Below are 27,752 nucleotides of genomic sequence, written 5' to 3'. Positions count from 1 at the left end.
ATTATTTTTCAGATGAAGAAATGCTGAATCAGTATAATGCTTGGATTAAAGGAGCGAATTGGAGGTGCCATTACAACATAACAAGTAAAATTAACGTGTGTTGTAAAGCTTTCATTAATTGTTCATAAGACATACATGCTAAATTGGATTTGAATTGATAGACAACATTAAAAAAAAATCCTAAATCAACTTTTCCAGAAAACTTATATCACTTCTAGAAGACGAAGAATTTATGGCATTATGACATAAGCTTTGGAAACACACTAACATCTCTGTTCTTCCGCCTTTCATGTTTTATAGTTATCACGGGAGCTACTGATGGAATTGGAAAGGCATATGCAGAAGAGGTAAGTTGTGATTCATGTAACATATTGTACCTTTGTGCATTTTGACATGCATACAACAAATTGGAGTCTGTATCCTGTGCTGTATGTATGTCATGTTCTTGTTTTGCCTGAATGATAAGGCAAATTGTTGTTTAACAGGGATAATGTGGCAAAGTATAACCTGCATGGAAACACTGTTTTGTAACAGAGCTAACTTAGCATGGCAGTCTAACAATCTAAATGAATTCTGAGATGGCTCTGGTGCATGTTACAGTATCCATTATTCTGGTCAGATGTGTATTATAGTTCATTACAGTGCTATTCTTCTATAAAACAAAAGGTGCCACAACTCACTATGAACTCCTCCCTTGTTCTCTTATAATGACAAGGGTGCCCACCTGAGAGGTACCAGAACTGAGTTCTGGTGAATTCTGGCTGAAAAAAGCCCTGATTATATATAATGTGCATTATAGTTTGCTCTACGAAGACTCCTGCCTTGTTGTCTGGCTATCATATGAATACAGTGGATGCTTGGGTTGCGAACATGATCCGTGTGGGATGCACGTTCGCAACCCGTGTCTGTGCACGCGTGGGTTGCGATTTGGTGCTTATGCGCAAAGCGCAATTTAGCGCTTCTGCGCATGCACGACCGCCAAAACCCAGAAGTAACCCGTTCCAGTACTTCTGGGTTTCGGCGGTCCGCAACCTGAAAAAACGCAACCTGAAGCACTTGTAACCCGAGGTATGACTGTGTATGATTCCACCCATATTTGCAAGACGAGCATATTGCATAAAGCGAAAGAAAAAAAGAACTTTGATCCTTAAAACATGACCCATTAACAGTTTGACATCCTTTCCAATGTCTTCATTTGTGCTAGGCACAGTGTCTGCTTACACATAGTACTTTGGATTCAGTGTTAAGGTTTGGCAGCCAAGTCAGGTAATATTTGTACCTCTGGGTACCTAAAACCTCATCTGAGGATTAATGCCTGTGTTTACACTAGGAGTGGAGAACTCCTGGCCCAATGGCCACATTTGACTAAGCACTGGTCCCAGTTTGGCCCCCAAGGCCGGTCTGATATATGTGATGTCAGATGTGGGGCAGGTAGAGATGCAGAAGGATCTGCTGCACCACCAGGTTCCCTGTGGAACTCATGTTGGAGTTCCCTAATCCCAGCAGAAAGTAGGCTTGAAGTCACTATCAACTGATAGGTAGTAATTTCAAGCCTGCTGATCAGCAGCAATTCGAAGCACTAAGGAGGGTTCTTTGTAAAAAGTTCTAACAGTTGACACCTGATGTCACTATGACATCAGGTGGGTTGGTAGATGGGTGGCCCTTCCAACCTGACCAGTTTGGTTCTTGTGAGATAAGGATTTGCTCCATTGGCCAGTTCAGTTTCCCTATCCTGGCTCACACATTCACAAGTGATCTGGTTAGATCAGTGGATTGGTGTCTTTGAAGAGATCTAGCTCAGTGTCCATCTTAATTATGAATCTTTGCTCAGTTACCATAGATTACTAATTTCCTACTCTTTATGTCAAATCTATATTTGTAATTCCTTTTTTCTGTTATTTGTTAATCCAATTTGAGCCAAATACTTCCTCCTGATGGAGAGGAGATATCTTTAGATCTAATTCTGTAATTGAATTTCTCGTATAAATAGTGGTGTGATCAATAAAATGCTACCATAGAGTTGTAACTGGCACTCTTAGACTTTTGCCCTTATTTTTTTCAGTTAGCAAGGCGTGGAATGAAGGTGGTTCTTATCAGTAGATCTCAGGAAAAATTGGATCAGGTTGCCAAGGAAATAAGTAAGTAGTTTTCTGGTATTTTCTCAACTAGATTATTGAGAGCTAAAACAAGGGATGATGGGATTCAACCAATGAGCCTCATCAGCAGAAATCCTATTCATGGCTTCCCTGCCTTTCATCTGCCCCTCCAGATGTTGCTGAACTCAACTATTATGGTCAGTGGGATTATGGGAGTTAAAGGTTAAGCAACATTTGAAAGCTAGGAGGTTAGTCAGCATTTACATCGGGTGGATCCAGTAGACATTGTGCAAGCACAAGCTTCCAAAAAGCCTTTTCACAGCTCAGGTCCTCTTATGAAGTAAAAACTAGTTAAAGCAGAGAGTAGATATAAATGGACAGTTCTCCCAGTGGAGTTATATAATGCAGGGTTGGCAGTTCTGGACACCACACCTCAAAAATTATATTGTGGAGCTGGAAAAAATGTAGAAAGAGGCAACAATAGGGGGCTGGAGCAATTCCCCTATGAAGAAAGGCTTCAGCGTTTTAATTGAAAGAAAGAGAGCACATGATAGAGGTGAATAAGACTAATTGAAAATATAGTTTTGCATTTAAAGCTGCCCATTTGTGGATGGACCTTAGAACCAGTGGAAGGTCGTACTGGAAAATTTAAGAATTGAACAGTATTGCACCTGTATATATTTTTCATCAGTTTTCGCATGTACATGTCACAAGTGCTCTGCTTTTGTTCCTTCTCCATAAATAAGCTAAAACCTAAAAGCACAGTAAAAATACCATGTAATCATCATTGTAAGTAGCTGAGAATGAATATAAGTTACGGTCTCCCCTAGAATGTAGTTGGCAGGAGACCAGTGCCAGAAATAAGGTGGTAGAAAATATTAGCTAGTTTATGGCAGGTTAAGTTTATTTCCAAAATTATATTCAAAACATACTTGACACACCACCAGGAAACACTTTTACTCTGCAGGAATAATCAGTTTGCCAGCTTTAATAAAACAGCAGTTAAATAAAGGTTAAATAGCAGTGTTAAAACGATCAAATACTCAAATCACACATACTGTTATATATTCTATGATCAACACGTTTTCTAGAACTACCAAGAACCTGGGTGCTTGGAATCCCTCCTCCCCGATTTGTAACCATTCTAAATTTTAAAAAAATACCCAAGCAGTGTACAAAATACAATAGAAAACATAATGCAAACCATAAAACAAGGTTAAAAACATAAATTGACAAGAATTAAAAGCTTCTGAAATAGAATGAACTAATTAGCATGTTGTTGAGTTTGGAAGTAGTTGTTGATTTCTTTGTAAAAACAAAAAAACGAAAACGATATTGGAAGATGGTGTTCCCAGCACCTGGCATTCAGAGGCATACTATGTCTGACAGTAGGAGGAGAACATAGCCAGTCTGGCTACTAGTTATTGATAGCTTTAGCCTTCATGAATTTGTCTACTTTCTTTTTAACCATCCAAGTTGGTGATCATCATTATTTCTTGTGGGAGTGAATTCCAGAATTTAACTTATGTGTTGTGTGAAGAACAGCTTTTCTTTTGTCTGTTTTGAATCTTCTAGTATTTGTTTTCTTTGGATGTCCAGAAATTCTTACATCTTATCCTACAGCTATTCAGGGAAGACCGGCTTGAATTCTCTGTGATAATATATTATGTGTATAATATATATTTATAATAGGAAATGGGGGACCCACACTTGATAATTCTAGGCAGAAGGTGAAAAGGTATGCATTCACATCAAATTCATATCACGAGAGCTTTTTGAAATAGAGTGGGGAAAGTTGTTAAAGAGCTTAAGTATTGTTGTACTGTGTATTTTGGGTCTATGGACCGCACTCAAGCTGTGTGTGTGTGTTTCAAATATATAAGCATTAATATCTATGAGCTGGCCAACCTTTAAAAACAACAACCCAGAATAAGAGTTTTACAATTCTGGAATACTATAAACAGGTTTGGGGATGGAGAACTCTGTTTTACAAGCAGCAATGTCTACATTTATGAAAGATCTGAAACCATCATTGTGGCCTATTGATGCTGGAAAGCTTTGTAGCCACCCTTTCCCCTCTGCCGTGTACTATTTCCATGGTGAGAGGTGGTGGCTGAAATAGAGAAAGGCCATGCTGGCAGATTTTTTTAAACAAAAAAATCTACTCTTGAGTAGATTAGTATTTTATTTCATGTCAAAATTGTATAAATTTGGGTTCAGGAAGAAATTTTCTGTCATGTTTGCAAGTGATAGAATAGAAGTAGGAGATGTCTTGTAGTTTGTGCTTTTCCTAAATTGTGTGAACCATCAAGAGTATGCAATTTCTTGAAAAATATGATGAGACCTCACACTTTATTGATACATACCCCATATCTTGTTTAAGTCTTAACAACAGTAGAAACCAATAAAACAATGAAATCAAGTAACAAAACAGATTGGAGATGATGATCAGAACAGAATCAGACAAAATATTACAAAACAACATTAGTATAATTATAGTGGTGGTAACAAATCTGTTTAATGTGGTATTACTTAAGAGTTCAACATGTTTACTAAAGGGAACTTAGTTTGCATTGGGTCTGTCATTGTTGTAGTAAATATATCCCCTAAGTCTTATTAAGTGCTAGTAAATGGGTGCACATTTATTCATACCATAGTTTGAATTTTTATTATAAAAAGAGCTTGTCTAGCTACTAATGGACATTTTCAACAACTGTAGCTATAAGTAATGATGATTTTAAAATGCAGTGTTCGAATAAAGTATCCAGGTTTGAAACTGAGTTTAGCAATCCACTAGATTGTATATATGGTGCAATCTGTGCAGGAACCTCTGGGCAGGTGTTTGCCTTTCAACAAGGCTAAAAATAGCATTTATTACCATAAGCATGAGGAACACACTCAGGCATGAGCAGCATCACGATAACCTTGTGGGAGAACTTGGAAATGAACACAGTATTTTTCTTTCCAGTGCCAAATCATTCAAACTGGTGTAAACTACTTGAATGAAATTAATTTTCCCACCTGTCAAAATCAAGGTTTTGCCATGTTTTCAGTGGATTGAAGGGAGGGTGATTCCTTCTCTCTGCTTACCCCATTCCATGTCTGTAGAACTGAAGCAGTTGTATCCTGTCAGGTATGATAAAACACAGCATAATACATATGTGGTGCTATTGAGTTTTTAAAGAGTTGCTAGTCTAGGAGTATATTTGCTGGAGTGGGTGTTGGATTGGACAGAGGCGTACCTACGCTTAGGCCTCTCAACTTTCCACTGGCTCTTGCCCACAGAGTGACACCTTTGTCACATGACTGGTGGAGCTCCCTGCTCCAGCTACTGAGTGGATGGTGCTGTGGTCTAAACCACTGAGCGTCTTGGGCGTGCTGATAGGAAGGTCGGCGGTTCAAATCCCCATGATGGAGTGAGTTCCATTGCTCTGTCCCAGCTTTTGCCAACCTAGCAATTCAAAAGCACACCAGTGCAAGTAGATAAATAGGAATATGTTAAATCCTGAGCAGGCCCAATGTCCATTGTGTAGCTCCTTTGGGCTGATCATCCCAGTAAATGATATGAAATATTTGTTTCTCTCACTCAACTTGGCAACTTTCCTCACTGCAGTACATGTGGGATTTTTTAACCAAGCCATTGATAAATTGTGCATTCATGGCAGAAACAGCTATGTAGCAGTGCATATTAATGTTACTCTTTTTCTAAATCCTGGATTATTTCTAAATCTTCGGTTATTACTTTTGCTAGCAGTAAAAACCTCAAGTATTTCATAACAAAGAAAGGAGAATGGATAGTGTCCATTGATACATTTATCTGCAAATACTCTGACCGCAAGATTTCAAACATGAATGTGTAGTGATAGAGCAGATGTTGCTAAAAATAGCAAGCATCCACCTCCCTTCACAGAGATGTTGAACTTGATTTTCTTCTGACGTGATCACAAGACCACTGCTGCAGTAGGGACTTAATGCTATTTACGTCGTTATTTTGCATAGCAGCATATCCCTGGGGATTTATAAACAATGCAGCTGTTCTGAAAGATGAAGTAGGAAACAAACAGTTGCATCTGCCATTAGGGATATTAGGAGGGGGAGGGGGAAGCAAGCAACGGAATACAATTAGGCTCACAAGTCTGTATGAATGCATAAGCAATTGTTTTTCTCGGGAAAACCCTAGGAATGACTTTGTCCTTTAAACTCACAACTATTTTTATGAATTACTTGAAGTATTTTACCTTACCAGTGTCTGTTAAAACAATCACTTAGAATGAAGTAATGTGTAGGGTTATTGCATCTTTTATGATTTTATAATACTATGAATTCCATTCAACAGTTTGCATAACTGATCTACCACTGCCCCCATGTGCCTCTAAAAAACCCCTTTGGAGTTGAGTGGTGGGGGAAATTGGAGGGGGAAAGACCATGGAGGCACTGAAGGCAAGAACAGTGAGTTTGTTGGGAGAGAGAGTGGACAAGAAGAGTGCATAGTGATTAAAGGGGTGTTGCATGGTCTGTACAATGAGAGAGGTGGGTTATTTTATCAGCAGAGGTCTGGATCAAGGTGAAAAGACTGAAGTGAAAATGATAGAGAATAAGCTTGCGGTCAAATCGGATGATTTCTAGAGCATGCATCATTTGACAAAGGCCACATGCTGACAACTTAGTAAGCCATAAACCAGGGCTTACCATAAAAGAGCAACTTGTTAGTGCACACTGCTGAATTGCTCTGGCTGCACTTTCTCCCTAGCATCTGTGGGAGCAATAAACTACAATCCTTTGTTAAAAAAGAACTAGCACTCACAACTTTTTCTCTTCAAACGAACCATGATATAGTGTGCTCTGGGCCACATATTTCTACTACAGGAAACTAGTATGTTTGCAACAAAAACATGAGGTGTGTAACACCTGAAAAACTAAAATACATACCCTACTGTTGTATGAAGGTAATACCATAGTTTCTTCAATGCCTAAAAATGTTTCAGTGAGGAATAACTCAGCTTCCTGAATAGAGGAAACAAAGGGGGGTGTCAGCAATAAAACAATGGTGGTACCAGAGAATATGGAGGATACAGAGTGAGAGGAATACTTAGAAGAAAGTAAGTTCAGTGATGGATTATTTTGTGTTTGAGGCAATAGTGAGCCATCCATCTGTCCATGAAGAAGGGGTGAGTGGGGGAAAGTATGGGATAGAAGCAGAACTTGGTGACCTGTGTATTAGTGGTACTGAAAGTCAAAGAATTTGCTAGTCTTTCAGTGGCAGCCACAGAAAACACAGAATCGTTGTCTTTTGTGGCCGCAACTGAGGCAGGGAGGAAAGCAGATAAAACTTGTTTCTTGGTTAGATGATGGATACATGAATGAATAGTGACACAGGGAGGAAGAGAACCCGCTAAGCACAGCTTCTCAGTGGCCTATACCATAAAGGAGAAGTTTAGATTTTCGTCCCTTCAGTTTCAGAATTAATTCAGACTGTTCAGTTGAGACCCAAGAAAACAAGGCAAGAATTACATTCTACTTATAAGAATTGTGGACAGCTGTCTCAATTTTGTACCATTTTGTTCAGTCTACAAAATGGAGAGATTCATTTATCTCATAGGTTGGTCTGACAAGTCTGTTTGTTTGTTTGTTTGTTTGGTTGGTTGGTTCTAAGTCTCTTTGGGTTGCCGTGGACAAGATAAAGTTACTAACAAATTTAATTTCATTGGGGTGTGAGGAGCCAGAGAAACTGAGCAGGTGGAGGAAAGAGTTGAAATGGGTGGAGTGATAGGAAAAGGAGGAAGCCCTTAGTTCAGACTTTGCTTGAGGGGTGGGGGCTGGGAGAGAAAAATGATGGTCTTTCCCGTTTATGACTTTGACTCAGTCTATCGCCAGCATGTAGCTCTTGACAGATTACTTCCAAGGGAATGCGGCCCTTAACATAAAAAAAAAAATCCACCCCATGCATAAAGCTTTTCTATGCAATATGTCTTATGTCTTCATAAGACTGCGGTTGCATGGAAGATTTGGCTTACGATGCAGTATGTCCTCCAAATAAGGTTGCACCTTCTTGCAAGCAGTTTCTGTAATCAACACTTAACATTTTTGATCCGCCCCAAGTTGAAATGACTGCGATAAGGTACTGCTTTCTGTAACAATGTGTTGGATCTCTCCTTAAGGTAAAGGTAAAGGTACCCCTGCCCGTACGGGCCAGTCTTGCCAGACTCTGGGGTTGGTGCGCCCGTCTCACTCAAGAGGCCGGGGGCCAGCGCTGTCCGGAGACACTTCCGGGTCACGTGGCCAGCGTGACATCGCTGCTCTGGCGAGCCAGAGCCACACACGGAAATGCCGTTTACCTTCCCGCTAGTAAGCGTTCCCTATTTATCTACTTGCACCCGGGGGTGCTTTCGAACTGCTAGGTTGGCAGGCGCTGGGACCGAACGACGGGAGCACACCCCGCCGCAGGGATTCGAACCGCCGACCTTTCGATCGGCAAGCCCTAGGCACTGAGGCTTTTACCCACAGCGCCACCTGGATCTCTCCTTACATACACTTAAGTCCCTCAGAATGCTTAAGCCATGTTGTTTGGAGGAGCTTTGGATTATGTGAACATACTTAAGAGTGACATACTCTTATCCCTGTCACTAACAAACACTAGGAAACTACTTTTAGTGTCCGAAGCAGCTGAATATTTTGCTCCCATTGGACAGTGTTTTAAACACAAATGACAAATCTATGCAGTATATTATTCCTTCACAAGGATGCTTATGTTGGAACTTCGTTTGGACCAGTATGTCAGATGGATCATTTAAAATTGGTCTTAATGGCAAAAGACTGGTAGTTTCATTCTGGTAAGAACAACTTTAAATGCATGCCATGTGTTCATGATTAGTTTATTTGACCCATTAGGACTTAACAGAAGAGGTTTGCATTGGGATTTTAAAGTTTTCCATGTTTGTTGTAAAATAATCCATGCTTATATTTGTGTGTGTGCTTTATTTCAGGAGAGCGGTTCAAGGTGGAAACGAAAACCATTCCTGCTGACTTTGAAGATCGTGAATCTATTTACAGAAATATAAAAGCAGGCCTGGAAGGTCTCGAGATTGGTGTCCTAGGTTTGTATCTTACTCTTATTTCCATGTTATTTGCTATGTTCTTGGAATCTTTGCTCCCAAGGAAAGTAGATAAAATTATTCAGTTCATAGCAACAAGTCATTTTGGAATAAACTTTGAAGCCTCTGTGCTTCATAAAGCAGTTGTTCAGAAGTGGAAGAATTTCCACTGTTATCAAGAGTAGCTTATCCTACGAAAAAGGTCACCTCTTCTCTTATGTCCTTCATGCTTCAGACATCTATCTAGATACCTTTGTAGTAGTTTTCTTGTATTTTCCAGCATGGTGAAGTTCAAGTATTGAGGCTAAAGTAGCTTCAAAGCTTAACCTCTTCCATTTTGCCCCTGCCTTCTACTGCATGTGTGATTGCTTAAATATGGCTAATAATATAGAGTTTAGGCCCCAGACATTTTTTCACCTTCTCAGTCAGAGATTAGTATTCTTGTTTAGTGGGTTAGATGGTTCCTTTAGGATTGGAGGACTTTCATAGAAGTCTTTCTTATTGTTCAGGCTCCTGCTTGTCTTGCACTCTTTATTCTGAGCCATATTAAAGAAATCTCTTCAGATACATTTGAATTCCAGTAATGTGTTGCATCTCCTTTCTGACTAGAGTATATCATAGAATCATAGAACTGGAAAGGGACACTGAGGATCATCTAGTCTAACCTCCTGCAGTGCAGTAATCCCATATGGGGATCGAACCTGTGACCTTGGTATTATCAGCACCACGCTCTAAAACCAACTGAGTTATCTAGTGGTTGTATGAGTGGTAGAATATATGTAAATCTGCATCCACGTATTCACTCAGTGTTATAGGCTAGATTTTTGCTTCTGGAAATGAAGCATTTTGCAGAGTATGATCAAATATAGGTGATCCCAGATTCCTAAGTTATTAATTTGTTGCATTGGAGACTGCAACTGCAGAAATGATATTACTGAGGAACAGCAAACTAGTTTATATTGTTCACCAACTAGAGGAAAGACTGGGAAAAAATAAGTTGGTACTCCTCTTCCCTTGGACATTGATTGATCTGTTTCTGCCCTGCCACCACAAGGTCCCTGAAGTGAGAAGTGCCCTGCTTACATTAGCTGAAATCAATTTCCATATCTTCCATTCATCTGTTTTGCTGACATTTGGCTACTTAAATATTTCATCGTAATATGTTGGAAAGTTGCTATGCCATATTGACTGGAGTTCTAGACTTGGACTACTTCCAAGTCACTTCTTCTCAGCCTAGCCTATATCATAGTGACATTAAAATGGGATAATGCCCTGCATGTTGCTCTGAGATCATTAAAGATTAACTTGCCCACCTACAGTGTGAGAACATGCCAGGAGCAAATGGCAACTGTTTGGGGGATACTTTCAATTTGGTAGGATTATCAGCTTAAACCAGGACTCACCAAGTGCAGGATCTCCTCTTTGAGGATGTGTATTCATAAGACTATTTTTTCTGAGCGATTCATTGTATTCATACCATGCAACTTTCTCCTCCAATGCCCAAACTGGTCCCCCACTTGACTGCTTGGCAAATGGAAGCCATAGCAGACCAGTACAGATTTCAGTTGCTCCACACAAAGTTAAGTGCAACGCCACATGGAGTGGTCCTATACCATACTGTCAGACAGTATATGCATATTGAATTTAGGAATAAAGCACCAGTAAACGAAGCAAGAGAAGGTCACACTAGCAGTTAAAATTAATTTAGATTTTCCCAATTCTCTCTGCACTTTGGGAGATGATGGGAGGTTTTCCCTGATACATTGGAGTGTCTACTTTAGTGTAAGCAGTAAGTCTGATAATAAAACCTGGGGACACTATATTGTGCCTTTGAAAAATTAGATTTAAACAATGCTCAGTAAATTTCATATGCTGCCAATTGATTGGGGGTGGAAGGAGGGGTACAATTTCACAGATATGAAGGGTATGAAAACAGCTTTATGGAATGCTTTCATTTGTTGAATCTGTGTATAATGTACCTCAAAATAGCACAGGAGCAAGCAAACCTATTCAAAAGGCCAGTAATTGTTGCTGAAAACATAGAATGCTTAATGTAATAAGAACGCTATTAATGAGGTTTCTCCTGCATTATTCTTTCACTCTACCTCTTCATCTACCCCCCAAAATTCTTTATGAATAGTTTTCAAAGAACTAGTGTGGTGTGTTGGTTTATACTGCCATCTAATGTACTGATGATGATCTGACTTGGGACTGATGTAAGAATACTGTCCCTTTGCAGGTTACTTTCTTCCCAAAATGACTCACTGTGTCATAAATACCTACTCTCCTGCAGTCATTTCTAATGAACAGAATCACAGTGGATGCTGTGATACAGTTTATGATCAGAAAGTTGGAATGTTAATTTCTGATAATGAAATAAACTATCGCTTGGTATCCTTTCAAGTGTCGAGTGAAAAGTTTATTGGCATTGGACATAATGCTCACAAAAAGGCAAAACAAAATGGAGTAAAAAAAGTAGAGATCAACTCTTCTGACAGCCTATTATTATTAATATTTAAATCTCTTACCCTCCATCATAAAAACATTCTAAAAAATTGCACTCACAGGAGTAGGGGGGTGCTGAAAATATTTATCTTGAGTGCCAAAGGTGCATCTTCAGCATTCAATGGGAACTATATAATAACTATAAAATAGATGCATCTCTGTGGGGAATTCCACAACTTAGCCACACAGAATTCCTTCCCTCTCCTGAGCCACCGCCATCCTGAATCTCTGAGGGCACTGGAATTACCAAGAAGGGCCCATTTCCTGCTCAACATCCAAGAGGGCCTGTAGGGAAGGAGGTAGTCTTTGAGATATTTGGAACATAAGTTGTTTAGGGGTTTTGAATACTAAAATGAGCACCTTGAAATGGGTTCCAAAATGGCTGGTAGTCAATGCAGCTGATCTAAAATAGGGATTATATGAGTTCTAAATCGAACCCCAGCCAGTAATCTGGCTGTTGCATTTTGGACCAGTTGAAGTTTCTGAGTCCTCTTTAGCACCTGTCTTTCCAGGATTCAAACACAGTTTATTGGCCCTTATCCAGTCCATCACTGCATCTAGACACCAATTAAAAGCTTTCACAGCCCCTCCTGATTCAGATGTTATGGAGAAGTATGTCACCAGCATACTGGAGTTGCCTTTAACAGAATAAGTTAGGGGTCAGCAACCTAAGGCCCATGGGCTGGAAGTGACCCACGGAAATCGTTTGACCGGCCCATGAGCCACCCCCCGAACCAAGCTACCCGCTTGCACACTGCGTTAAACCAGCGCTGCGTGGGGACTCATTTCCATGGCGCCGAAAATCGCATCTGCGCAGATGCCAAAAATTGTGGGCGCTCACGCAATCCGGCCCATGGAGGGATCTCAGTGGGACTGATCCGGCCCAGGCAAGATAAACCTTGCTGACCCCTGGAATAAGTTATGTTGCTTCTCCTTTGCCGTTGTTCAGTGATCTTCTGTGTCCACATTGTTGATATTGTAAGAAACTCAGATGAATTTATAATCTGAAGTATCAAGAGTTTTCCCACCAGGAACTGAGAGTCTAGGCATCAAGTGAATTCAGATTATTTAAAAGCTGAATATAGTGATGTACACATTTCATTTCAGAATGTAATACCTTGTCTGAACTTTTCCTTCTATTTCCCCCCCAGTAAATAATGTGGGTATGTCATATACTTATCCTGAATTCTTCCTTGACGTTCCAGACCTAGATAAAGTAAGTATTGTCTTCTACTCTTGCCCCTCTTTTAAATTTTTAAGATAGACTTGTAAAAAAATAAGCACAACTTTGGATGTATTTCTATAAACATGATAAAAATAAGGTAGAATACGGTAGCAAAAAGAACAAAGAGTTTTCTATGCAGTCTCATAAATAATTGAATACTAAAATTGAGGTTCACAGTGATCATGTAATCCAAATACAAGGATTTAGGTTGTTGTCACAACCCAGTCCCATCTCCTAAATACTGATAAGATGGCTTTAAGTTAAACTTACTTTTGCATATCTTTTTCTTAAGGTGGTTAAGCAGGTTTCCTCTCAATTTTATTAAGGTATTTATTTTGATACAGAGGAATCAACAGTTGAGGCTACCATGCTAGTCACTAAGACCAAAAATTGACCGATTTTGTGTTTTGCAACTACTTCATGTTTAAATTATCTTGACTGTTTTAACTGCTCATAAAATTTGGAATATTAGTGCCATGCATTTCACATAAGTGAGCAATTCTGGGTTAACCATAATGCTGAATGGGTTTTACTGCATCATGCTATCAAGTTGATAAAACCTATTTCCACCCACTTGGGTTTTCCTTGGCTTGGTTTGACTAGCAATAAGCCAAAATATTTTCTCAAAACTTGAGAAAATACAGGTTTATTTCTAGCCACTCAGAGGTAAATCAGAGTTTGCTGAGATTTGTATTATCAGCCAAGAAAGTATGAAGCTAAGGAGCATCTCTGTCACAATCTCTTGTCCAGTTCTCTTCCTTATCACATGAAACAGTAAGTTATTCAATAGCATTTATTACCAGAGCAAAGGTACTTATTCTGCATACCTGTGAAGTGTTCTGTATTGAGCATAGCTGATGTGATAGTGGGAAACTTTTGTGTTATTTTTAAAATTTAACAACTGCTTCTTCATCTGACTTAAGTAAATAAGCACGTCATACATCTCAATTGCTGCCGTTTTTGTTTAAATCAGGAATTTATGGTATCCTGCTATAGTGCCGTATTTCATTGGGTTTTTTTTTTCCTTATAGACAATTGACAAGCTGGTGAATATTAATATCATATCTGTGTGCAAGGTAAGTGCCACCTTGTGTAGATGTGGAGGGAGAGGATATGGCACCTTTTTTTCTATTTGTCAGTATCAAGTAATTCAGTTGTTTGTCATAAATATCATATTCATCCATGCAGTCTGCCCATTGTAGGTGCAGTTTCACACTCCTGTTTTGTCAGGTTGTTACAATTGCTTGCCTGGAGCAATAGCTTCCACATAAGTCTGTTTTCTTTAGTAGCCTCTGGAAGTGACTCTGCAGCTGATAATAACACAACTTTCTCTCTCAGAATGCTCTGGGACGCTATAGGGAAACATCAGTGGTGGCTGTAAGCAATGGTACACTCAGCTGCCTGCCCATCAGGGTTCATCAGAGGGAATCCACCAGAGAGCATTTTGCTCTCTGTAGCCTGCTTTGGTCCAAAACTATTCTTTTGTTACCCACAATGCTCATTTTTAAAATAATCTTGGAGTTCTGAAAATTAGTTATAATTTCTAAAGCACTATTCCTGGCATCTCCCCCGCCTCCATAGAATATGATGTTGGGGAAGGAGCTCCACTGATTCACATAAGCACATCACACCAGTTCAAATGCTCACATCTACTGACTGTTCTTGTATTCAAAGAGCTTCAAGCATGTGGCCTTTCTGAGATGTTTCAGGTGGACACTGCATATGAAGTGGTCATGAGCTCTTGATTGCCCTTGCAATCACTATGATTACATGGTTTGTCCCATTACCACATGAAAATGCTTAACTGAAAGACTGTAAGTGATAGTTAATAAAAGCAGGAAATACCTTTATATTTGTCATATTTAGCTTGGATTGAATTCTCCAAGGTCCCCTGTTTCTGTTATGTTTGCATGGTTATCCTTTCCTCCATCTCCAAATACAATGGTATAGAGATGACAGCTTTAAAAAAGAAGTTTATCATAGCAATTATAAAAGGTGGCATTAGGAATAGCGCTCCCAAAATGTAAATTGCTATACAAGTTTGTACATTGTTGCAACTTCTGTCTGGCATAGGTCGTTTTTCATTCCCGCTTTACACATTATGATGAGTGTGACTCAGCAAAAGTCACCGATTTACTCCATGACGGACCCAGGACATCTATATCCTCCAAGGCCATCTCTTGGCAAAGGAATTGTGTAGGATAGGACATTATGCAAAATGTGTACAAAATGGCTGTCCCCATTCTGCTTCAATTATGACACCAATGATTTGTTTAGACCTGGCGCAATCCATTAAAAAGAAGAAGCATTGTAGCCAGACCACTTCAGTTCATGTCAGCAAGATTTGCCCGTGGCTCACAGCCATTAAAGATGATGATAGACGCCGCATTGTGGATTGCATTGCTTGTCCTGTTCTCACACTTTAGCATACTGTGATGCTGGATTTTAGAATTGGTTGGTGCCTATTAAGAAGAATCACAGAATCTAAGGTAGAATGGAGCCAAAAGAGCATCTATTTCTCTTTCTACCTTAAATCACAGTACCATACAAACTTCATGATAATCCTCACAAAACTTCCACTGTCCTTCATTTGAACTTGGTGGTATGGTGGTGGCATAACTAGAATTCTTGTACGTCTACCAGAAATCAGTGCCTAGACTCAGTATTATGAGGTATTTGACTGTAATTTCACCAAGATGGTATTTAGAAGCCCCTAATCAGTGGTGCTGTAGCAGTACAAACAAGAAAGAAGAGCAGACTAGCGGTGTGTGCTGTAACAAGTACAGATGATTTCATCTGATTCACTGCACATGCTTTGTGCAAGAACCAAGTGACACCAATAGAATAAAAATATGCTGCTTCCACAAATGAAGGCCTTCAATTCTCCTAGACTATTTTGAGGTGAAGAGGTGTTGGTTTCTTTATGAGGAGGCAGAGAGGCTTCCCTCAATCTGGTGTCTGCATCCCACTCAATCACCAGGTTTTTGTTTCTTATTTATTTTTTTCAGATGACACAATTGGTGCTGCCCAGCATGCTGGAAAGGTGAGTCACACAAATACTATCCAGACAGTCATCATTATTTATAGGGGAGAATCCTTTCTTTGAAAAATTCATTACTATGACTAATCAGCCTGGCCTCCATGTTTTAGTGGCAAAGTAATGCCGTGTGAGTCATGGTTCTGGGTGCATGAATCATCAGACGTGGAAGCCTATCTCCACTTGATTCCCTTTTTTATTTTCCCTTTCCCCTTCACTGTTGTGGTGATTTCTTTTAAAATGGAATTTTAAAAAACCCTTCTGACTCATCGGTGTGAACTCAACAACCTGCAGTTCTGTGGGGGTGGCCGTGGTTACTGGGATGTTCCCGGGAATAACCTTCTTAAAGCCATTTCTGAGAGGCACGAGAAGCAAAATGGGTATAGAGAATAAGCTCTAGCTGTATTGCAGGTGGCAGATTGAGGGAAGTGTGCAAACAAAAGCAGGAAGCTCCTGGAATAACATGCTGCTGTAATATATACAACCTTTTGGTGCTTGTCTCCTGTAATGCTTCCTGCCTGTAAGGCTAGCACACCAAGTCCTATAGAGTTTGTGTTGGGGTTTCCCAGTCACTTGACTGCTGCACGACGCAGATAGTCCTTCTGAAAGTGTAAAACTCCCCACTTCCTCCATTCCTCCCACATGAATTAGAAAGAAATAATGGATTCACCTGCCATTGGTATCTTCCTCATTTTGCTTCAGACTGGTATAAGTGTCATTTTCAGCACTGTGTCTTGTTCAACATTACAAATGGTCTTCCATCCTTTCAGGATTCTTCTATCGCAGAGGGGAATGTGTGGTATTCCAGATGTTGCTGAGCTATTGATCACGTCATCTCTGATGACTGGTCATGCTGGCTGAGTGATGGGAGATGGGAGGCCAACAGCATCTCAAGAGCCATAGGTTTCCCACCCCTCTTCTGCAGGGATCAATTCCCTCTTGCTCAGTTGAGACACATACTAAGGTAGCTGGAAAACTAGTTTCGCTGCAGGTGATCTATTCCAATCTCTTCATTCTTGGTAGAGTTCCCACTTGCCTCCATAAGAATTCTGCCCACCCACTTTTACTGACTTGCGGTGACTCAGTCTAGAGATCAAATAATTGCTAATGTATATTTCACAAGCTTCTGAATTTCTTGACTTCAACCATAACAATGTTGATGCAGACAGTTCAATTCCCTTTTATAGATTTCCTCTTATATGTGTTCCTCACATATCTCAGACTTGCTCGGAACTTCTCTGAGACCGTAGTAGTCTTTAGCATCCAGTTTAATACTGCCATAGCACTTGCTCTAGTTCTGAGCATAATACAGTGGAGATCATCTGTTCACTCCCTGTGGATGATGGTACACTATCCTTCTCCGGAGTTTAGGATGATCAGGAAGAGTTGGAAGTAGGCAACTCTGGGGTTGTGATGATTGTAAAGACTCTTACCTCTGCCACCATTGCATTTGCTCATTGTTGTCCAGAGGAACTCTTTTGGATGGCGAAAGGCCATGTTATTAACTATAGTTTTGTATCCAGTCCTTCATACTTTTTAGCTACAGGTTCAAATATGCAGTTGCATCTCCACTCCAGAGTTTTCTGAATAAAACCAATTCTAGGCTGGTTTTAGGCCTTGTTTTGGCACAAACAGCTGTGGTGGATAACATATCTGGGAGATGGACAAGGGAAGAAGAAGAGTTTGGATTTGATATCCCGCTTTATCACTACCTGGAGTGCCAGCCTGCTGTTCGTTTGGATCTGTCAGTAGTTTTCAGAACTATCAACTGTTATATGCTTCTGGACCATCTTGCTGGGATGAGTATATGTAATACCATTCTTCCAGCAGTTCCATTACCATACAGATGTCTGTACTCAGAAAGTGGTGATTGGAGACCGCTGTCTTACCCTGTGGCCTTTGACCTATGGCGTACCACAAAGTTCCATTTTTTTCCTCGTGCTTTTGAGTATTTACATCAAATCCGCTCCTTCCTCCTGGGCTGTGTTCAGAAAGTGGTGGGGGGGGGATGAGTGTTCAGACCCCTGGGCTCTCACTTGTGGGGTACCTCAGGGTTCTGTCCTCTCCCCCATGCTTTTCAACATCTAAATGCAGCCGTTGGGAGAGATCATCAGGGGGTTGGTCTGGGTGTTCATCAGTATGCGGTTGATACCCAGTTCTACCTCTCTTTCAAATCGGAACTAGTGAAGGCGGTGAAGGTCCTGTGTGAGTGTCTGGAGGCGGTTGGAGGATGGATGGTGGCTAACAGATTGAGGTTGAATCCTGACAAGACAGAAGTACTGTTTTGGGGGGACAGGAGGCGGACAGGTGTGGAAGACTCCCTGGTCCGGAATGGGGTAACTGTGCCCCTGAAGGACCAGGTGCGCAGCCTGGGAGTCATTCTGAACTCACAGCTGTCCATGGAGGCACAGGTCAATTCTGTGTCCAGGGCAGCTTTTTATAAGCTCCATCTGGTATGCAGGCTTAGACCCTACCTGCCCACGGACTGTCTCGCCAGAGTGGTGCATGCTGTGGTTATCTCTTGCTTAGACTACTGCAATGCGCTCTATGTGGGGCTACCTTTGAAGGTGACCTGGAAACTACAATTAATCCAGAATGTGGCAGCTAGACTGGTGACTGGGAGTGGCCACCGAGACCATATAACACCGGTCTTGAAAGAGCTACACTTCCAGTACGTTTCCGAACACACTTCAAAGTGTTGGTGCTGACCTTTAAAGCCCTAAACGGCCTCGGTCCAGTATACCTGAAGGAGCGTCTCCACCTCCATCGTTCTACCCGGACACTGAGGTCCAGCACCGAGGGCCTACTGGTGGTTCCCTCGCTGCGAGAAGCCAAGTTACAGGGAACCAGGCAGAGGGCCTTCTCGGTAGTGGCGCCCGCCCTGTGGAACGTCCTCCCAGCAGATGTCAAAGAGAAAAATAACTACTAAACTTTTAGAAGACATCTAAAGGCAGCCCTGTTTAGGGAAGCTTTTAATGTTTAATAGGTTATTGTATTTTAGTCTTTAGTTGGAAGCCGCCCAGAGTGGCTGGGGGGACCCAGCCAGATGGGCGGGGTATAAATAATAAATTATTATTATTATTAAATCTTTGGATGAAATCGTCTGGTGTTTTTGAGCTGAGATGTCACCAGGATACAGATGACACACAGCTTTTCCTCTTGATTCCATTGTCTGATCTCAGGGAAGCAGTGGAGGTGATGAACCAGTGTCTAGAGTCAGTGCAGGGTGAATAAAGGTTAACAAGCTGAAACTTAATTCCACAAAGCAGAGCTATTATCTATTATTGGTTACGAGTACTGGAGACCTAGATAAGATAGTTCAATCTGTCCTGGTTGGGGTTACACTGTTCTTTAAGTAGTAGGTATGTAACTTGGGGGTATTCCTTGATCCATCACTTTCCATGGATGCTCAATTGGTGATTGCCAACTCGTGTTTTGTTATCTTCAACTGATAATCCATCTGTGACCAAACCTGGAGAAGATGAGCTTGGCATAAGTAATTCATGCAAAGAATCCACCACCACGTTTGGTGTATAATATTTGTATACTATCTTAGGATGACGCTGATGATGACAGTAATGATCATAATAAATGTGCACTTTGACTTTGTACAACATATTTTATAGCCACAAGAATTGAGAACAAAAAGCATTAAACATCAAATGCATTGCAACCATAAATTGGTGGTTTAGTACTGCAACGATCATGATTTCACATATACAAATAGAAACTAATCCCCTGCCTCAGCCCACTCTGTGCGGTATAATAAAACCACAGTAGTATGAAATTGATGCCTTCTATAAAATAGACAGAAATTGATTATTAAAAATAATTAATAGTTGCAAGGCAGTTCACAGAACTAAAGCAACATAAAGCAATTAAATACATAGCTACTCCGTTTCCTATCTAAAAATAGCAGCACACCACACTTCACCAGAAAGTGCACTGAAATAAAAATGTCTTCATAGTCTGCTTAAAGGTCAATGCAGACCATTCTGACCACTCGTGAGCAACATCTTGTGCAAGTAGATGGTTGTTAGAACAGACTGACACTCCCTGAGAAGCAAATGCTATGCAGTCTTTCTCGAGGTGCTAGAAATTGTTCCAACCCTCTTAAGAAAAAGATCCACATTCTGTGGTAAGGTTACTTACATTCTGCATAAAGCCAAATTCATCACCTGTTATGTATATTCTATCCATAACCATACTGCACAAAGATAAGTGGTACACTGTTCAGCACAACAGCACAATCTTTGCCTAGAGCAGTGGTGCACAATTCAAATCACTGCAAACATTAAATTGTTGGCTCCCCCCCCCCCCCGGCCGCCTCTAGAAGTTAATTGTATTACAGAGGCAGCTTGCTTTTTACCACTTTACATAGAGCTGGGGCAGACGAGGGTTGCCATAACAACAATGGGAGAGCTAAATATAGCATGTTTTTCTACAATTTTGCTTAAGGTAGAATGCTGATGAGGTATTAGGGTGTGTTCAGTCAGTCACTTTGTGCATTCATGTTAGACAAATCTGATTAGAGAGAGCTAGAGAATGTGTAGTAAAATTTTATATATAAAGAGATCCGTTGCCTCAGTTCCAGCTTGCCAAGCTATTGTCCGGTCTCTCTCACACCTTCTACCCCCCACCCCGCCACGATCTTGGTATCTGAGCAAAGTCTCCATAATTGCTGTTGGTTTTATAATTCTTATCCTCTAACCTATCTTTGGGTTAATATGTAGCCTTGACTTTCACAAAGGAAAAATGCTTGGATGGAACCATTGTTGAACGGGAAACGTTTTGTTTTGTCATTGAATCTGTTCCGGCTAGTGCCCCACTTTATCATGCGTTGTACCTACAAAGAGATAACCTTAGTGCCCTGGACTTCAGGGAAATCTTGTAGCCACTAGGACTGTAGCATTAAAATATTTGGATTGCTCCATTTTAAAAACATTTTTAATCAACTGCAAATTGGGTAAGAGACTTTTAAATTTGTTGTACTTCTTATTTAGTATTGGTAAAAACTGCAGACAGAAACCGCCATGTTAAAAAAATCATTCACTTTTTGTTTGTGAGAGAATGAAGAATGCCCGTTCTGAATTATGCCTGTTGCAAAACATGCATGCTTAGTATAAAGGAAAAGGCATGTACTTGGTTTTTAGAGCATTTACTTTCTTACAGTTTTCTTGAATGCATGCTTACTTGGATTCTTATTCTATTATCCAGCTCATTGAATTAATACAATTAAGATTTCTAGGAGCAGCTATTTTTGAAATTGACCCACCAACACTGTGTAGGTAGTGTTGCGTACTTATTGCAATATCTTTCCATTATCCATTTTCTTCAGTATTCCACAAAGTCATGTTCCTAATGCACAGGAAGTATTAACTTCCTTCTCTGTGCTAATTATCACTCCCCTCCCATATAACATTAACATATTAATTGTAGCTATCTTGTGATGGCTTGAATGCATGAAATAACTGTCCTCAATCACATGATAGTGACTTTAAAAGTTAGAATGGAGGATTTGAGAGAACCCAGTGAATTCCCCTGCTGTGAGTTGCATGGAAGTAATTCTTTCCCTCCTCAGGCAACTGGCTAACTACAATTTTGCTTTAAAACATCTTACCCAAATTACCATATTTCATTTACAATAGAAGAGGTCCTAAAGTTTGGCTTTTGGCTTACTGGCAACTGAAACAAAAACTCCAAAATTGTTTGCAAAGAACATTCTCTAAATGAGTAGTTTGATCTAGTAAAATATAATTGAACTTGATGGGGTTTTTTAACCTGTAACAGGAAAAGCATACTACGTTGTGTAAAGCTGGAATTGCATTTTGTTTGAAATGATACCTGCAAAAGGACAATCCAGTTGTTAGGGGTGGACCATGGGCAGCATTTTGAGATGAGTGTAGAGTGAGTAACATAGTCTAGGGATCAGACCTGATGAAAGAGGTAGGGCCAAAGGTCAAACAGGGTCAGGGTACAAGCTAGGAGTTGGAACCAAAGAAACACGAAAGAGCCCAAAATTGGGCAAGAAATTTAATATTTTGCTGTACTATTTTGTTCAGGTACTGGTAAAAACTTCAGCATTCTGCCCAGCATCTAGTCCAGCATTCTATTTTTACAATGGCCAACCAGATTCCTGTGGGAAGCACACAAGCAGGACATGAGCACAGTAGCAAACTTCCACTCATGATCTGGTGCAGAATGCCACGGCGAGACTCCTTACAGGGTTCTCACCGTGGGATCACATTCATCCAGTGGTTTACCAGCTGCACTGGCTCCTGGTGAAGTACAGGCTCAGGTTTAAGGTGCTGGTTTTGACCTTTAAAGCCCTATGTTACCTAGGACCCTTGTACCTACGGGACCGCCTCTCCTGTTATGCCCCGCGGAGGACCTTAAGGTCCATAAATAATGACACTTTGGAAGTCCCAAGCCCCAAGGAGGTTAGATTGGCCTCAACCAGGGCCAGGGCCTTTTCAGCTCTGGCCCTGGCCTGGTGGAATGCCCTACTGCAGGAGATTTGACATCTTTCCACAGGGCCTGCAGGACGGTGCTGTTCCACCTGGCCTTTGGGCTGGACTCAGTCTAACCCCACTCTCATTTTTTTAAAAATAAATAAATAAATTACGGTACGCCTTATATGGGATTTTGTACATAAATTTTGCCTCTACTCTTTTTGCTGGCCCTGGTGCAACCAGCGTGGCTAGTTGGCCCTGGTGAATATTTGACGTTTTCTCCTCTTGTGGCTTTGATCTATGGGCTACCACTAAAACGAGGCTCCATTTTAAGCTGCATTTTAAACTATATTCTAACTTATATTTTAATTAACTATTTGTTTGGGGGTTTTTTTATGTTTTTACTGTTTTTGTATTTGGTGTTAGCTGCCCTGAGCCTGGTCTTGGCCTGGGAGAGGGGGTATAAAAAATATTATTATTATTATTAAATAAGAAGCAGGACTGAAGAATAAGTTGGACAAAAAACAAAACAAAGAACACCCCCAAGATAGAATTCACAAACATGCTAGAGTTCAGGAAAACCTTTATGCTTCTTCCTACCCAGAAGGAATCAGTGGGTGGGTAGAATCCGGCAAGAAAGTTCTTTGCTGAGAAGGCCAATTCAGTGACATAGGGCAAGGCAGCTGCATACAGATCCAGCACTTCCCGACAGCCATGTTGGTGATAAAATGGATCATTACATTAGAAGGTTAAAGTTTTGTACTTCTTGGAATAGCAGTAGATGCAGCATTTTCAGTGTTTACAAGTAACCACGTTCATTAGTCATGCATAGACTTCCCCTGTTTCTTAGCTTGTGGGAAACTGCCATGCTGTAGAAATAAATTAACAAATTGTCTAGGAGCACCTTAGAGACCAACTAAGTTTGTTTTGGGTATAAGCTTTCATGTGCATGCACACTTCTTCAGATACACTGAAACGGAAGTCACCAGACCCTTATATGCCATGCTGTAGAAAGGATCATCAGTATTTCAGCTGCAAAGTAGCAAATACTTGAAGAAACATTCCTTTGGTTTTTTAAAACAAACATTGACAACAACATTTGTCTCCTGTAAAACCTGTACAGTATGCGGAATCAGAATTATTTGTCCCTATTAACTCATGCTGCTTTTCTTTTAATTGGCATCTGAAGAGGTCTCTCTGAATGTACAAATAGGTGTGTTGACTTTCATTTTATAGCAGAAGCATGACCCGAGATTGTGGGTTGGCACCAGAGGATTGTGAGGTTGGGCATTTCTCTTGGAAGAAAAGTAAGCACCAAAGCAGGAGCCAGAGAGAAGCTAAGCTCTTAAGAGGCATTAAATTATCATTTCAGAACAACACGTTGTTATCACATATCCATATGCACAGGTATATGCACCCACAGAGCACATGCTGAGACCTAAACTGTCACTTAGGGAACTGGCCATGGAAAAAATATTTGTAAACCAGACTTTGGTTTCTGTAATAACCTGTTTCAGTTCTTCTGTTACTAATGGTTCATTTGATATGTTATGTTTACCTCTTCAGGTCCAAGGGAGTTATATTAAACATTTCCTCTTTTACTGCGATTAACCCAACTCCATTGCTGACTGTGTATTCTGCAACCAAGGTAAATTTATTTATCCCTTTATTGCATTTATGTACTGTGCATCCTACCAAGTTATCTGGATGGTATACAGTAGAATATAATTCACAATAAAATCCTTTAAAATTATAATTGTAAACTAAGTCACAAAGAAGAAAGCCCAGCAAAAAGTGAGCATAGGTGTGTGTGTGTATATACACACACACACACACACACACACACACACACACACACACACTAACCAAGTGCTTTCTGGTGGGCAGTCACTGTAATTTGTAAGCATATTTAGCAAATGAACTTGTTCATATTTCAAGCAACGTTTAGAGCAGGGGATAGCACACATCAAAGTTGACGCCTCTAGAATTACACAGGCGGAGGATATACAAGAGAACCAATGTCACGATGGAAAAATTGTCACAAGGTGGCAATCCACCAGCCATGATGGCACAACCAGCTGGACTGCCTCCAGTGATGGTAAAGATTGATGAGGTCTATCTAGGGGAAGGGAGTCTACCAGGTATCCCAGTCCCAAGTTGTTCAGGGCTTTATATGTTAAAAACATAGCACTGAGAATGATTTGATAGTAAATAGGCAGCTATTCTTTTTACTCTTTTAGTGCATATGTGCTATGTATTTATTTCATTTATGAGTCACTTCCCTTGAGGCATCCCAAAGCACTTTACAAAAGGTGTATTATGTGTATAGCTAGGTACCCTACTAAGCACCCTAACTGCTGCATTCTGCTCTAGTTGCAGCTTCCAAGCTAAGCCCAAGGGTAGCCCCACATAAAGCTCATTACAGTAATCTAATTATGAGGTTACAAGTAATTATGAGATTATTTGTCCTTCTGAGTTTGCCAGATGCAAAACTCCCATGTCAGACCTTAGTTAGCTCCTTCTCATGAGATTTAAGTCAGTCTTGTTCACTATTGAGGTTGGTTGGATATAATACTAAACCACCATTTAACATTATGAATATAAACCACTGTGAGGTTTGGGCTCATGTAGCTCTCTCCCTCCTCCAGCACATCTGTGAGGAGCTGAAAAGCTTTTGTTTCCAGTTTAGATTAACCACAGCTTGCTGTGTTACACAGCACAAGTTGTGGCTATTCTTAACTAAGTTTGGTTGAAACAAATTAATTTTAAAACAGTTTAAGAAAGTGAGTTTTTTCAACTACCCTTAGTTAAGGTTAATTACAGCTGAGAAATCTTGACAACATACTAACCTGTAGTTAATCTGAAATGGAAGTGGGAAACTTCTGGTTGCCTTGTGGCTTCTCTGAAGGAAGACAGAGTTGAGGGGAGAATGTGAGGCTGTGACTCATCCTCGTCACGTTAAACCATCGTTTGGCATTATGTTACAAGCCACACCGTAATCTCTAAAGGCTGAGATTCTTAGAAAATTGAATGTTGCATTTCTAGGGAACTGTGGTATGTATGTTGCATGTATATATGGCACTCACCATTGCCATTTCTAATTCATCTGTTTAAGGTAGATGAGAATATAGTTTGAACACAAAGTGATGGTTATGAACATGTTTTAGTTGGTGAAGATGAAGTACTTTTTAAAAACTGAGCTAAGCATGTGATTCTAGAAACTCTGGAGAAAGGAGAGCATCGAGATTAGCATTCTCATCCTGATCAAGCATGGTTTGGTTGCAGTCCCCTTGTATAACTTCCGTCACATACACACAGCTTTTGGCTTGGAATACCACCTTCCGCCGAAGGCTATATTTGTAAAAATAGGCAGGGTTTGTCTTTCATGAGGAAAATATATAAATTATGCTATCAGTTCATATATATATAGTACATTCCTAACATACTTTCCTATTGCATTTATTTAGGCTTTTGTTGATTACTTCTCTGAAGGTCTCAGTGCAGAGTACAAAAATAAAGGTGTCATTCTGCAGGTGAGGTGAACTGTTCTGTTGTTAATACCTCTACTGTTGTTTAACTGGTTGTTACCAGTTAAGATGCTGACCTCATTCCAAAGTGTGGCAACATCTGAGGCTTTGCTTGGAGTCCCAGTGCTGACCTAGGCTTAGTGGTATCCACTAGAAGCAGTGCCTTTTCATCAGTTGTGCCCACTTTGTGGACTGAACTCCCTCGGGAGGTGGCTCTGTTTAATTATTTATTTTTAGTGTCTGCCTGAACATGACTGTTCCAAAATTTCTTTAAGGTGGAACAGTTTCTTATATTGAGTTGCTTTTACTGCTGCTGCTGCTCTTCATGACCAATTTTTGTATGCTAATTGGTACTTACAAGGTTTAACGTGTAACTTTATGTTTTATTTATTTAGTCCATTTTTAAACTGCTCTTCATAAATTAAGAACCTAGGGCAGTTTAAAATATATCTATTTAAAACAATAACATTCAGTGGGTGACATTCCTTACTTAGGAGTAGACTCATTGAAATAAATGGATTTAACTTCATTGATTGTAGTTGAAAGATCCTTAGCTGTTTTTCTGTAACTTTACTTTGGGGAATTGGAACAACTATGTAAGCTATCTTAGAAGGTGAATGAATAAAATATTTAATTGAGAAAAGGCAATGTGGAAAGGTATTACAGTACTAAATGTGTATTTAAAGAATGACGGAGATGAATAGACCAGCTCTTAGACCAAAAACTGTATAATGCTATGACTGCGCTATACTACATTTAGTTTAGTTGCCAGTAGTCCATCCTTTGGCGCCACCCAGTGCTGAAGCTGAGCAACACAACTTTAGATACTAGGCAAGTTTGCACGTAATATTAAACCATGGTTTAGCACCACATGAATGAGCGAAAACCATCCCAAGCAAAGACTCATGCTCTCATGTTGAGCTCTTTTTCTCAGCTTTTTCCATGCAGCTGGGAAAAGGACTTTGGCCGTGTTTCCTTTCAGTCATCCCATCCAATCAAGATTGTGGTTTAGCACATAGGTAGGACACAAAGGAATATGGTCCCCCATCCCTGGCTTCTCTGCCCAGCCCTCAAGACTCTCTCAAGGCCACACCGTCTCCCAAGGCCACACCCTCCACTGTCCCCCCCCCCTTCTTTAAGTATGTTTACCTGGCTGGAATCTCTCCCTGGACTCTAATAATTCACCTATATTGCCTGGATGCAGGATAGAGAGGCATGTATTAGGTTGGTGTAGAAACTACAAAGGTAAAAAATTGTATTCATTGCTCTGTCCACTTTTGCCTCCTGCCCACCAGTGGCAGGTAGTTCGTGAAGAGTTGCCCAGAAAGGAACACAGCCCTTGGTCTGAAAAAGGTTACCCACCCCTGGTTTATCACAAACTCTGGTTAGTTAAACAAACCTGTTGTTAAAGGTTGATCAGAGTTAGCATGAACTATGACCCCAAGTTTGGACAGCACAACATGCCAAAGCCATTGTCCTGGCTCTGCAGCTGGTAGATTGGGGACAGGGCTTAACATGCAAGCCTAATGCTTCACTTGGGATTTTTCCAACTCAAGCTCACAGTATTAATCCATGGTTTGGTGTTGGGTGAAAGTGGGACTTTTCAAGACGTACAGTTAATTAACCTATATCTTGCATTTTGGTCTTATAAACTGTGTTAAAGGTTCACTTAAAATCTGGAATAGATTGGTTTGTGTATGCAGGATGCTACCCAGAGGTATGGTACAATGAGAGCTACACAGTGAGATGTGGCTTGATATGAGCTACCCATCTTCTATTTCCATTGCAGACAACAACAACAACAACAACAACAACAACA

At 40.4% G+C, this 27,752-nt stretch overlaps 1 protein-coding gene across 1 annotated transcript in view; it reads left to right on the top strand.

The window, feature by feature from the left end:
- The window catches only part of HSD17B12 (hydroxysteroid 17-beta dehydrogenase 12), a 53,970-nt gene that overhangs the window by 20,742 nt on the left and 5,476 nt on the right, over nt 1–27,752 (top strand). The window contains exons 2-9 of the mRNA XM_081835872.1: nt 301–347; nt 2,063–2,138; nt 9,080–9,190; nt 12,844–12,908; nt 13,949–13,993; nt 15,926–15,960; nt 23,973–24,054; nt 25,874–25,939. Of these exons, the coding sequence (XP_081691998.1) occupies nt 301–347; nt 2,063–2,138; nt 9,080–9,190; nt 12,844–12,908; nt 13,949–13,993; nt 15,926–15,960; nt 23,973–24,054; nt 25,874–25,939 (527 nt within the window). The remainder of the gene's footprint in view (nt 1–300; nt 348–2,062; nt 2,139–9,079; nt 9,191–12,843; nt 12,909–13,948; nt 13,994–15,925; nt 15,961–23,972; nt 24,055–25,873; nt 25,940–27,752) is intronic.

This window comes from Podarcis erhardii, assembly GCF_964252035.2.
Source record: "Podarcis erhardii genome assembly, chromosome: 1".
NCBI lineage: Eukaryota > Metazoa > Chordata > Lepidosauria > Squamata > Lacertidae > Podarcis > Podarcis erhardii.
Note: the sequence above shows the minus strand (reverse complement) of the source record. Positions and strands in the feature narration are given on the sequence as shown.